The sequence below is a fragment of the Strongylocentrotus purpuratus genome, unplaced genomic scaffold (genome assembly GCF_000002235.5).
Source record: "Strongylocentrotus purpuratus isolate Spur 01 unplaced genomic scaffold, Spur_5.0 spur5_scaffold_8, whole genome shotgun sequence".
Classification (NCBI taxonomy): Eukaryota; Metazoa; Echinodermata; class Echinoidea; order Camarodonta; family Strongylocentrotidae; genus Strongylocentrotus; species Strongylocentrotus purpuratus.
Genome location: NW_022145614.1, coordinates 21,449,250 through 21,462,593, shown reverse-complemented (window position 1 = coordinate 21,462,593; position 13,344 = coordinate 21,449,250). Strand labels below are relative to the sequence as shown.

General features: G+C 38.4%; 1 protein-coding gene across 1 annotated transcript; it reads right to left on the bottom strand.

Moving 5' to 3' along the window:
* Window positions 1-259: 259 nt before the first annotated feature.
* Window positions 260-11,597, bottom strand: LOC575821 (neuralized-like protein 2). The gene is made up of 3 exons (XM_030975731.1): window positions 11,325-11,597; window positions 4,648-5,443; window positions 260-3,313 (listed from the first exon to the last, which is right to left on the bottom strand). Exons 2-3 carry the CDS (start codon window positions 5,396-5,398, stop codon window positions 3,195-3,197), a joined length of 870 nt encoding a protein of 289 aa, XP_030831591.1. The 5' UTR covers window positions 5,399-5,443; window positions 11,325-11,597; the 3' UTR covers window positions 260-3,194.
* Window positions 11,598-13,344: the final 1,747 nt, after the last annotated feature.

Here is a 13,344-nt window from a genome sequence, read left to right as displayed (position 1 = left end):
TAAATAGTTTGTTATTTACAATTTCATCGCTTTAAACTTGATTTCAACTGCAACAACAATCATTGAATATTGTAAAATCACATATAATGTATGTTTCCAATATGTTCATTTGAACCAAATTCATGACCCCATACCAAAACTTTGTAATACCTTTAACATGTTTCATTAGATGCTAATATTTCTTATTCCAAATGATAAACAATCAGAAATTAATATTTCAATCTATCATTCATACTTAATAAATCTTCTATTTCTATTCTATCCCATAAAAATATAATGTCTTTTTTTTTGCCCCAAGATTATTTACACTAACACTGCAATAATACCTGGCTGGCCCATACACACATATTTCCTGATGATGTATCACTGTCATAACGGATTGTACTTTGTTTGCACATGATTAATATGCATACTTTAGTTTTCAAGTGCTTATTTGATAAGCATAAAGAGCCATGTTGTGTAAACCAACATGCGTAATGCAATACTGATTTGAAATGTAGACATAAGTTTACTGGTTAAACACACTGCATATTGGATTTGTATGAGAACAAACACAAGAGCCTATGGCATGCACCTGCTATGACTATAGTCCATGTCTCATATATACGAGAGCTTCATGTATGGGTGCGTTCAATTTGCTTGAACGAACCCTTAATACACCAGTTTACGGTTACATCAGTGCGCATGCGCAGACATGGGCGCCATTTTAATTGACGAGTAAACAAATCCAATGACCTAGAGGTCAGTGGTTTGTGCGTAAATTAAGATTGCGCCCATATGCAAATTATGATGTGAGCGCACGAGTAAATAAATTTAACTGGGCCATGTCATCTGAAAACGATGACATCACTGCCTGCGCGCTGCGCTGTGCGCTCACATCATAATTTGCATGGGCGCAATCTTAATTTACGCACAAACCAAATGACCTCTAGAGGTCATTTGGTTTGTTTACTCGTAAATTAAAATGGCGCCCACAACCGTGGGATTCAAAGGATGAATCTGCTCAATGCGTGTTATATTACATAAGTTCATTCATTTCATTCTCATCCAACAATGGAATATCTTGATATGACTGTTGGCTATTTGGAAGAATACTAGAAAGACAAATCAGTCAATGGTCTCATATCACGGATTGTCATTTATGGATGAAAAAAGTGCTAAAAGCATAACATTACATAGGAAACATTGCATGGGAGTGCCCTAAACCATGTAAAATAGGAATTTCATCAGTTTCATGGATTTGAAAATCATATGCCAGTCAAAAAAACAAGACCAACTCCAAACTGAAAATAAACTGAACAACTAATGGCTTTAACTCGGTCCAATTAATAGCCAGAAATCTGTCTGGTTGGAGTCAGTATAGAGTCTACTGTACATCTATTTGGCAGTGTGACCATGAACTGTACTATATCCATGGTGTGACTATGATATTACCGCTTGAAAAATAGCTACTAACAAATGCAAAGCAAATATTGTACATTTTCCTTCATGTACTGACACAGTAAGCCATTCACTAAGCAAGCCAGTCAGTCACACAACTTAGCATTCTTTGAACATAGATAATTCCACGGTTGATGTAGTACCCTCAAACAAGTCATGTAGCTGTAACCGTCCTCTGGATCAAAAAGGGGAGATCCCGGCCCCCCCCCACTAAGTGTTGTTATTTAGGGTATGCATATGCATGTTTCCTCCTTTTGAAAACACCCCCTAAGTCCGGTGTGTAAAGTCAATACGGGCCAGATTTGTGTGTACTACAAGCCGGACGTTGGTGCGTGAAAAGTACCCCTTTAACAGACATTTTGGGAACATGCATGCGATCCCTCTGACCCTGGAGTGGGGGGCCGGGGGGGGGGGGGGGGGGGGGGGGGGCTGGAGATCTCTACAGGTTATCCCAAGAATGACACGTGGCAGTTGGTCCTCCTGGGTAAACCTCACCTCATGTTGTCATTTATTCATTTTGTGTGCTTAGTGACAGGTTCATGTTGTTTACCCACTGTGTTTGTTTGTTTGTTTGTTTGTTTGTTTGTTTTACACTTTATTCATCATGAATCAACACCGTGGAATGCCACAATGTTTGGAGTATACAGTACATGTAGGCTATGTTTGTGACAAAAGGCAACTGTGACAATCATGTTTAGTTCATTACTTGACCAAAGCTGATGAAAAGTTAACATAAGACTATTGCCTGGATGAGAATAATTGGAGAAAAGGGCTACGGTAATATGAAAGAATAATTGGAGAATAGGGCGAATATGAAAGGGTCAATGAACAAATTGCATCTACCACTGTTTTACTTTTCATGGCACATCCTATAGAAGATTCTCAGGGGTCATCCGGGTCATGGCAGTAAGAAAGAAGCTCAATACTTGGAGACCTACATTCATGAAACACAAGATCTATCTATATCAAAGTGCTGCCTATTGCATGGTATTTGATTTGCTTCACAAATGGAATAAAACGAAGCCCACCTAATCATTGGGCACTACAAACTAGTGTGGTTGTGTTGCTTGCTACAGCATTACAGGACAGCATATTATCAACATATATCTAATTAATATATCATTATATATGATCATATGTACATATATTATTACTTTTAGGGAAATTAGAATATTTGATGAGTTCTTGCTGTTATAAATAGTTGGGAATATAAGCTGCTTTAAAAATGTTTAGTGTTCATAACTGATTCTCACTATACAGGCAAAACACAGCTCAGGCAGAGTGGAGCATTACTCACATATCATCTGTACTCTCTAGGTTACATGTAAATTCAGGTTTACCAACAAAGTTGGACCTTTTGTTTACCAATGCCTCATAGGCATATAATACCATGTAGGCTACATGTATTTCAATCCAGCTTGACTTCATCTATGTAAATTACATGTCTATGACCAGTCCAGATTCTTTTTTCTTCAATCATCATTTCCCCCTTTCCTTTCATCCAAAACACATCCTTCACAGATCGCATGATCCCCAGAAATACACCCATTAAGGGTAAGAATGAAAGGACTGTCTCCATTTTAGCGTTGATGGTGTGTTATTTACTCGGCTGATCGGGCGTATAACAGTCTAGGCAGTGGAGTAGACTACTCTATTTCTGAAATATGGGGGGGGGGGGGGATATTTCAGGAGCGAGTTCATGGCCAGCAAGCCTGAACTGTGTTTGACCTTTGACATTGGACACTGAATTCACATTACATTGATTCAAATCTTAGGAACCTTCTGAGCTTTGCAGGAAGGGGCAATCTATCCACTTGATTCTCCTTGATGCTGGTTCGTATTCTCATCCGACAGCATTCCTGGAGTGTGGGAACTAGAGGAAGAGACAATGACGATAAGAAGTATTAACACTTTGGTTGCTTTCTATGCCTTTATGCACCGTCGCTCGTTTGCACCACATGCAATTTTGCACAAAACTACAGGCACCAAATTATGGAACGACTGCTATGCACAACACATTGGCTATGCAAAATGACCCATTTCTAGTCTTTTTATGCTCCATCACAACCCTTTAAAGGTACTGTATGTCATTTACAGGCCAAAAAATTTCAACGGCATTTGAAAGATAATACTAATTTATAATTTCACTCAAAAACAAAAGAGCTTGAAAATGTCTTTTAGTGGGAAAATAACGACCATTAGTTGTCGAATCGACTTTAGTGATTGCAATCACTAAAGTAATAGTCTGATTTTTCAGACCCTTGTACCGAATGGTCATACGTTTTGTGCTGCGCAAAGATTCAATCATTGGAATTGGGGTATTGATGTAGACAATGCTCATGTACCCTTTACAGCTAATTTATGTATGTTATTACCAAAGTAGAAAAAAAAGTCAGTCAGTTACTCATTAGTGTCCGACAGTGAAGTCTAGAAAGTAAATGGGTTTTTATCCTCCGGTTGTCAGTCTTTGCCTTGTGAAATATTCCTATTCTGTTTAAAAAAATACTGACTTTTCAATCTTAAAGGGAAATTCAACCCAAATACAGTGTGAGTCCAAAAAAAGTTTACACCCAGGAAATTGCCTATTATTTTAAATATCATCTATAAACAGTAAGTTATTATACATTTCATGAAAGAGCGTTTTATCCCAAATCGTTTGGTATCATTTGTGTGTGGTATGTGTTCAAGCTTGGATGAACAGGAGACATTGTTTAAGAGAGTGCAAAAATTGACTTGTGCCAAAGTAATAAATGTGATGTTTGAATAAAACAATTGGAATTAGGGTATTCATTCTGTCTTTGCAGATCCAAATAACATCCCTAACAAAATTAATCATGCCACAGACATATCAAATATCAAAGAACATTTGTGCGCGTCTATGTGTGCATGTGACGCATATGCAATGCATCTCATTTGATACAATTAATTCATTCTCTCACTTGAATACTTTTGCGCAAGTCGATTTTTGCACACTCGCAAACAATGCCACCTGACAATGCCACCTGTTCATCCAAGCGTGAACACATACCACACAAAAATGATACCAAATGATTCAGGATATAACACGTATATATCATGTAAAACCATTCGTTCATAGCTGACTTTTAAACCTGTGGTCACGCATGCTTACAGTATTTTTACATGACTGAGACCCCTGGGATGAAAACCCACTACTCTGCATCTTTACACTGAGGAGGGAATACCTACCATAATTCAGCTGAACAATTCTGACTTGCTTTGTAGTTCCATAGACATCCACTATGGCATAAAAGGGGCTTTCCAAGTCTGCATTGTCCATTAGGGATGGGCCCTGATCTTCCCCATTGATAATGAGATGCATTAATACTCTGTGTTCAGTAGGCGATATAGTCTGTATCTCATACGTCATGCCGATTCTGCTACCTATTGATGTTGCCAAGAACTGTTTGCCATTCTTGAAGAGGGTATGACCAGTCGATTCTAGGTCTATGTGACAGAAGTCTTTGACGAGGAGGGATTGAGGCAGGATCTTATTACCGACCTGGAGTGCATTGCCACAGTTCTGGATGAAGGAGCTCGTCTCCATCTGCTCTTCGTCGTCGTCCTGTATTGTTCGTGGCACCTTGTTGTGGTGCTTTGTGATGGCGAAGATCCATGATCTCCCCATGCTGGTCAGATCTGGCATAGAGTACTGGGGAATGCGTATCACGTCTCCTATTGCTTCGGCTGGTGAAATGGCATCACCGGGAGAAAGCGCTGCCATCTTGGAAGGACAGTGTTGAGTCAGTCCACATCTCAGATGTCCGCTCCATCCAGATTCCTGCTCATCTACCTCTACCATAAATATCTCTCCGGGTAGGAGAGGCTTCTCGCTGAAAGAGATGGCATTGGCAAAGCTGGTGGTACGCTTGGCGGCTTCACCATCTTCACCAAGCCGTACGTTCACCCCATGGTTCTCATGAAATCTGTACAGAGGCATTGCAGCAGCTGACTTTACACAATCATCAGAACATCAGAAGGTCATCTGAAATGAAACGAGATGAGACAAACTATTTCATTGTAAGGAAATTCAACCTTGACAACGACCTACTCTAGAAGAAAGCACAAAAATCAGTGAAAGTTCAAATGAAATCAGAAGAAAAATTAGAAAGTTATGAGTTTTAGAATATAGTCTCAACACTCGTATTGATTTCTTTGCTCCTGGGACATCATACTACCATGTACAGTCAAGATGCTACCTCTTGCCCCTCTGCCTCCCTGACTTGTATATAATGAGAATGATTAAAAAGTCATCAATTATCAATGTTAAATCTGAGATGCACGGCCCTACGTGTTAGCAGTGTCTGTCATATGGTGTAATATTTAAGCCCTAAAAAAAAATTGCGCTTCAAAATGATCAAGAAGTGCCTCAAAAAATTTTGTTTTTACCATACTCGTTTTCCCCAATAGACTGTAGTGTTATGAAAACTGTTAGGAAAACGCAAAATTTGGTTTTGATTTCCAATCATAAATATTTTGATAATCAAACAGGCGGATCGGCTTGTAAAATTAAAAGTCATGGGGTTCCTGACTGACCTAAATGTTAATAATTATTATTGCAGCATGAGCTATTAAATCCAGGATTTTGTTTCAGAATCCGAGACAAAGTTACCGGATCCCTTTGAGAGAATGAGTACAAGAAGATAGACCTGGAAGCTTGACTACTGTCTCAGCATTCTTCCGGTATTTGCGGTAAAAGTAAAGAACCAAAGGCAAGACAAACTAGAAATATCACAATCTGTATTGTCGCGCAATGCAAAGGTATCTCCCGGCAGTTGCAGCGATTTGTGTGTCATCCTTATGTTTGAAGGAGGGACAAAAAAGTCCCCTTTCTCCTCCCTGAAACAAAAGGATGACTAGTAGCTCAGACTATTGTCAAGACCAGGAGCAGCATCACCAAAACAATATGTGTGTAGATTAGAGTATAATGCATCTCTGTAGAAAATTTGAAAGAAATCTGTCAAGAAATGTGGCAGCTAGAGCGCACAAAAGACAGCCACCAAAATATGACCTTTGACCCTATAAAAACACATGTGGCAGCATAATCAAACACTCAAGATGTGTAGATTTTACTCACACCTCTATACAACATTTAAAAGAAAGTTAGAGGGCATAAGAGATATATGACCTTTGACCATATAAAAGATGGAACAATGAGGGCAGCATTGCCCAAAAAGTGTAGATTGTACCAAGATACATCTCCATACAAAATTTGAAAAAAATCCTTCAAGAAATGTGGCAGTAAGAGTGCAGAAAAGGGACAAATGACATTTGACCCTATAAAGAATGGAACAATGAGGGCAGCATCACCAAACGATAAAGATATGTAGATTGTACCAAGATACATCTCTGTACAAAATTTGAAAGAAATTCATCAAGAAATGGGGTCTGCAGAGTTCACTTGTTCCATCCTGCGAAATATGACCTTTTCACCCTATAAATCATGGAACACTGGTGGCAGCATCATCAAAAATATAGGTGCATAGATTTAAACATAAGCTTCCATACTCAACTTGAAAGAAATTTGTCAAGAAATGATGCAGTTAGACCACACACCAGAGTGCACACAAGACATCTATCAAAATATGACATTTGACCCTTTAAAAGACGGAACACTGGATGTAACACAGGCGTTGTGGGGTGTGCCTGTAAACCAGCTAACAATGGAAGTTACAACCTGATTCAGCCGAGGACGCAGGTTCGAAACTGAGTCACGTCTTTCAGATGGTGACGTTAAAGGTCGGTCCACAGACGTAAATAATCATATCTGATTGATTTTTTCTTCTTCTTTTGAATAGGTTTTTTTTTATTGATTCCAAACAATACCAATCAATCTTAGAAATAAAATATGTGATACACGTCTGTAAAAACCCAATACACACACACACACACACACACACACGGAACACTAAATTGCCTTAAAACCCAAGCAAACAACAAGCAGCATCACCCAAATCTTCCCATTGGCTGAAGCGGTAATGTCAATGTGAGGTAGTACCGGACTACTTTCCCATTTGTTCCAAAATATAAAACGACTAGAATCTAAATTTGTCAAAAATCATTGCACAGGAGGGTCTACCGGTATTCTTTTTAGAGGACCAATAATAATATGTTATCAAATATATTTTTTGAGTAGTGCCCCAAGGGAGAAGGAACTTACGAGAAAAACAGAAATAAATGATATTTTTGTACACAGCGTATGGGAGAGTTATCCATGTCCTACATGTACATCACAATTCACTGACCAAACTACCAATTTGAGATTTGCATAGACGTAGTGATCTCATATTTTAAACATTCATAACTTCCTTACTATACTATTAACTTACTATTGCCCTTTAAAGGTACTATGTCCCCTTTGCAGGCAACCTCAGATTCTGTAGAACTTTGCAGGAATTATGAATATGTCATGTACATGTATGTCCCATCTGTGAAATTTAAATGTTAGCAGTGTCCTAATATTCAAATTATGCAAGGAAACCTGTTTACTTGCTAGACTTCACTGTCAGACACTATTGAGTGACTGACTGGCTTTCTTTCTTCTTTGATAATAACATACATAAAATGAGCTGCAAAGGGTACATGAGCATTTTGTCTACATCAATAACCCACTTCTTGTGATGGCCAAAATTAAACTGATTGAACCTTTGTGCAGCATAAAACGTATGACCGTTCAGTACAATGGTCTGAAAATCAAGACTATTATTTATTGGCTCTACAGCTCCTAAGTCGATTTGATGACTAATAGTCGTTATTTTCCCACTTGAAGACATTTTCAAGCCCCACCTTTTTTAGGGAAGTTCTAAATTAGTATTACCTTCAAATGCCATTGGAATTTAACCTTTTCATTTTTTGTTGGCCTACAGTACAAATGGGACATAGTACCTTTAAAGCTAAAATATCATACACATAAATTAGACGACTCAGTCTTTGTAAATGAAGTGCATAGCTTATATATACTAAATGGTTACTTATACATGATTTGATATAACAAATATGCCAATTCAAAAAATAGCATCTATGTATCATTTAACGATGCCCTGATTTTGAAGTTAGACAAGTCGACTCAATCAATTTTGTACATGTCGTTCGCTCGAAATTGCTGAATATGCATGACTCAGAGAAAAAGAGCCCTTATCGACATCATGCATATTCAGCAATTTCGAGCGACAGCGCTCTATACATGAATTTTCATATTTGCTGCGCCACTACCGCACATGCATACTTTCTCTTCGCCATGTTGAATCGACAATATACAACATACCGGTAGATGAATTGGTTTAGGACAAGAAATCACCCTTTTTCCCATCGAACACATCTTCAAATTATAATTTCAAGTGCCCAGAAAAGTATAAAAACATTAGAGTCAAAATTTGAATTACTACTTCTTTACATTAAAAAAAATATGACTAAACCCAGTATTTGAATAGTTTTCCTAGGTAAGATCTGGAGCTCCCTGGAGTTAGGTAAATGGAAGAGTTATCTACTCCTACATCACAATCCACTGACCAAACTACATGTACCAATTTGAGATTCGCATAGACTATGGGGCGTTGCAAGAAAGTTGCAATTGTGCAAGTTGCAAAATTTGCAATCGATTGCAACTCAACTTTCTTGCAACACCCCACTAGTTTCCTAAATTTCCTAGGATTTTGTTAGGATTCAAGTTTTAATAATTAAATTAAGTTAATTAGATCTAGCTTTTAATTTTATTCCCCCCCCCCCCCTCTCTCTGATGAATGAATGGGGCATTGCAAGTAAGTCGAGTTGCCATCAAATGATTACAATTACCGTATTTGCCGGCGTATATCAAAAAGTCGGGGTGCGGCCTATGCGGCGAAAGAGTAATTTTTTTTTTTTTAGTTTTTTTTTTAGTTTCGATTTATGGCGCTATGCCTGGCAATGTCTCCCAGCTCAGTAATCAGTGTGTTGACTCACCACTCGGAAACTACAACAACACTAAAATTTGACTGTCATCTTGGTTTGAAAGTAATCTTTCTAATAGATCTCAATATGTAGTTTATAATAATAGTTCCTCAAATTTTTTTCCATAACAAATGGTGTACCACAAGGTACACCACTGGTACCATAGGTACTTTATTGTTTTTAATTCACATTAATGATCTTACACATTCTTCTAAAAACGACATTGTTACTATTATTTGTGACAAGTTTACAAGCACAAATCAGCGCCTTTAACTGCACCTCGATGTTAAATGAAGGTCCTTCCACGCGTGGGTTTTTGGCAGCAAAACAACAACAACAAAACCAAAAAAAATGATTTTTTTTTTTTTTTTTTTTTTTTTTTTTTTTTTTTTTTTTTTTTTTTTTTTTTTTAAATGTCAAAATCGGGGGTGCGGCCTATGCGGGGGTGCGGCCTTTACGCCGGCAAATACGGTAGTAGTATTAGTAACAGATAGAGAGAGAGAGGAGAGATTAAAAGCTGGATCTAGTTAACTTAACTGATTGTTAAAACTTTAATCCGAACAAAGTCCTAGGAAATTTAGGAGATGTGTGGGGGCGTTGCAAGAGAGTTGCTGTTAGTGTTTAAAGGGACTTGGTAACATTGTTCAGATGAGAGATAGTGGTGCTAAGGCAGTGACTTCAATGCTAGATGTACAATTAAAGATAATCTGAAAATTTGAGTGAAAACGGCAGTTTTCATGGTACAAATTGAGAAAAACTGATCAATTCCTTAATTTTCCCAACTATATTATTACAATTTAATTACATTTTAGGTGAATGGAAATCGTCACAAAGCAATAAAATGGTTCTACATTCCATTCTAGACATTTAAGTGTTGACAAGATTTTTTATAGCTTGTTTTATGTCTTTTTTTCATGGAAAAACTATTGGGAAAATTCAAAAATGGTTTGGGAATTTACTGTTAATCACTTACACATCGACTCCTTCAAAGAAAACCATATCTTTGTGGTTTGAGAATTTTTTCAGGATTTTTTGCATGTCAGAGGGTTAGCACAGTAGAAGGAATATAGTAAGTAACATTTTATACAAAAATTTAGGTATTTTTTTCATCAACCTTCAACAATGTTACCAAGTCACTTTAATGTGTTATTCAGTTAGTGATCTCATATTTCAAACATTCATAACTTCCTTCCAATGCTTACCATTCATTGGCATTGATTATGATTCATCTCCAAATTATGCCATTCTGTTTCTGCTATTTTTCTGCTTTCATACAAGTCAACTTATAGATCTCTAGTCTATATAGTTTAGGCCAGGCCTTAAATTTCTTCTTGGTGTTAACACTTTCTGCATGTTAATGACTTTACAAAATATGCTGAGTTAATACTGATTTTGAATTAATAATAAAAATGAGAAGGGTTAGATCTAGATCTAACATGGCTCACTGGCCAAGACGCTGGGAGAGCCATTATTCCAACCGAAAACGAAGGGTGAATGCTTCACAAAGCTATCGCTACTTGGCTCCTGCTCTTGCAACTCTCTTTCCGACTGGATCAACCCCTCACTCTTTCACAATCTCTCTCTGTTTCATACCATTACTTGACCTCCACATTAAACGTTCCACTAGATTAGACTCAACATGTATGTGATGCCACTGTAAACCTGCCTATCCTTTGTATAGTCTACATGTGTACTACCAACACCTGCGCCAACTGCAGTTCTCCAAACTGGAGGAAGCCAAGCCAAGAAGAAGAAGAAGAAGGTTAGATAGAAATCTAGACCCTAGATCTAGACTAGCCTACTTGGATTGCCCTGGCCTAATAATGATCATAAATGCTATCTGTCTTAGATCTACAAGTACAAATACAATTTAGTCTAGAGTAGACTCTAATTAATTAGATTAGAGTCTGTAAAGACTGTATTCGTACTATTACGCTTACCCAAATCAGCCAAATACAGTCAAAGAGTATCAGTCTAATCTAAGATTTATATCTTGGAAAGTTGAAACAGCAGCAACTCCAAACTAAACCAGAACTACGTGGCCTTGAAATCGTGGAGTAACCTGAGCTTGCACAGAGCATCGCTATGAAGGACAACAACGTAACTGCACCGGCACGGAAGCGGGTACGTTGCGGCGCGGGGATGGGTACTACTGGGTACCTAGGTCGCTTGCTCGATCGAGTAGGCCTAGCCAGTACCTCGTACAATCGAAATACATGTACAGTGTATATGGTACATATATGTACCATACGGAGCAATTTCGACTCGTCCCTTCCAAATTCGACATATATGGCATCGACGTCGGTTTGTTGGCTCTGTTTCAGATCGAGGGGATGGAGGGGAATTTTTCAATTATTTTGTTAATCTGCCACTCCCTTCCTCTTTTTCATATTCTCAACACGAAAGCTTTTTTCATTTTCTGTAGTTTCCCGGGCTTTTATTTGAAATTGTTAAGTCAGGGATACTTCATTACTCTTTGGTCTCAATTTTCTTCTCAATATAGGCCCATGGAATAAGTCTGACCTGCAGGCCGGGGCGGCGAGGGGGTAGAGGGGGGTGGGGGGGGGGGGGGGTTGAGGGGTGAGGTCTGACACCCCCACTCAGAATTTCTGTAGGTTAATGCCCCACCTCTATCGGCAAAACAAGGCCAGGAGAAAATGAGGAAAGAGGAAGGAGATAAATGAAATGGGAGAAAATGAAGAAAAAAAGAAGCCAAGAAAGACAAAGTAAAGATTGGAATAGGAAAGAAAATGGAAGGGGGTGGAAGAGGAAAATAAAATGAGAGAGATACAAGATGGAAAGGAACAATATAAAGAACGATAATAGAAATGGAAAAGAGAAAGGATCATTGGAATAGGATTAAATTAAGGTCAAGGAAGTGAAAGAGAAATGAAAAAAAACGTGGAACAAGGCAGGCAGTAGCCCACTAAAATTTGTACAGACAAATTTCATCTCGAAGACTAAGACAACTAGTGGGTTGGGGGTGGGGGTTCCTGTCCCCTCCCCTCCTCCCTCCCCCCCCCAAAAAAAAAAACAAATGGGGAAAATGAAAAGTAAAGAAGAAACAGGGTGAAGAAATAACAAAATGAAAGAACAAAACAGAGGAAAGAATTAAACTATTTTTTTTAACCCCACCATTTGAAGTTATTTTGAAATGGTTTTATTATACCGAAAATCGATAATCGAATAATTTTGTTCAATTTCGAGGACATAGGTCCTACAAATTTAAACACAAGCTATACAGAACTGGATATTCAACAAATTGAATAGAGCCATGCATAATGTTTAACACGTCGGGGCAGGCGCGCCGGAAGCAGTTTGGGATTGGGGGGGGGGGAACATTCCAGGGGGCTCACCTTCCAGGGGCAGTGATGTAATGAGCAAAAACGTTTGGAAGGGGGGGGGGGGGGGCAGAAGAAAAATCTGCATAAACCACCACTCTTACACGTTATATGCAGGCCCCGTGGAACGTTTTTCAAAGTGGAGTATTAACGATCAGGTAGACGTAGAGCGTAAATTGGCGTTGGGTCCATGGCATGAGCCTCGGCAGGGGGTCAAGGGGTTGAGCCTAAAAAAGGTGGGGCTTGAAAATGTCTTCAAGTGGGAAAATAACGACTATTACTAGTTGTCGAATCGACTTAGGAGCTATAGAGCCAATAAGTAATAGTCTTGATTTTCAGACCATTGTACCGAATGGTCATACGTTTTATGCTGCGCAAAGATTCAATCAGTTAAATTTGGGCCATCACAAGGAGTGGGTTATTGATGTAGACAATTGCTGATGTACCCTTTACAGCTCATTTTATGTTTGTAATTACCAAAGAAGAAAAAAGGCAAGTCAGTCACTCAATAGTGTCTTACAGTGAAGTCTAGCAAATAAACGGGTTTCCTTGCATAATTTGAATATTAGGACACTGCTAAAGTTTAAATTTCACAGATAGGACATACATGACATATTCA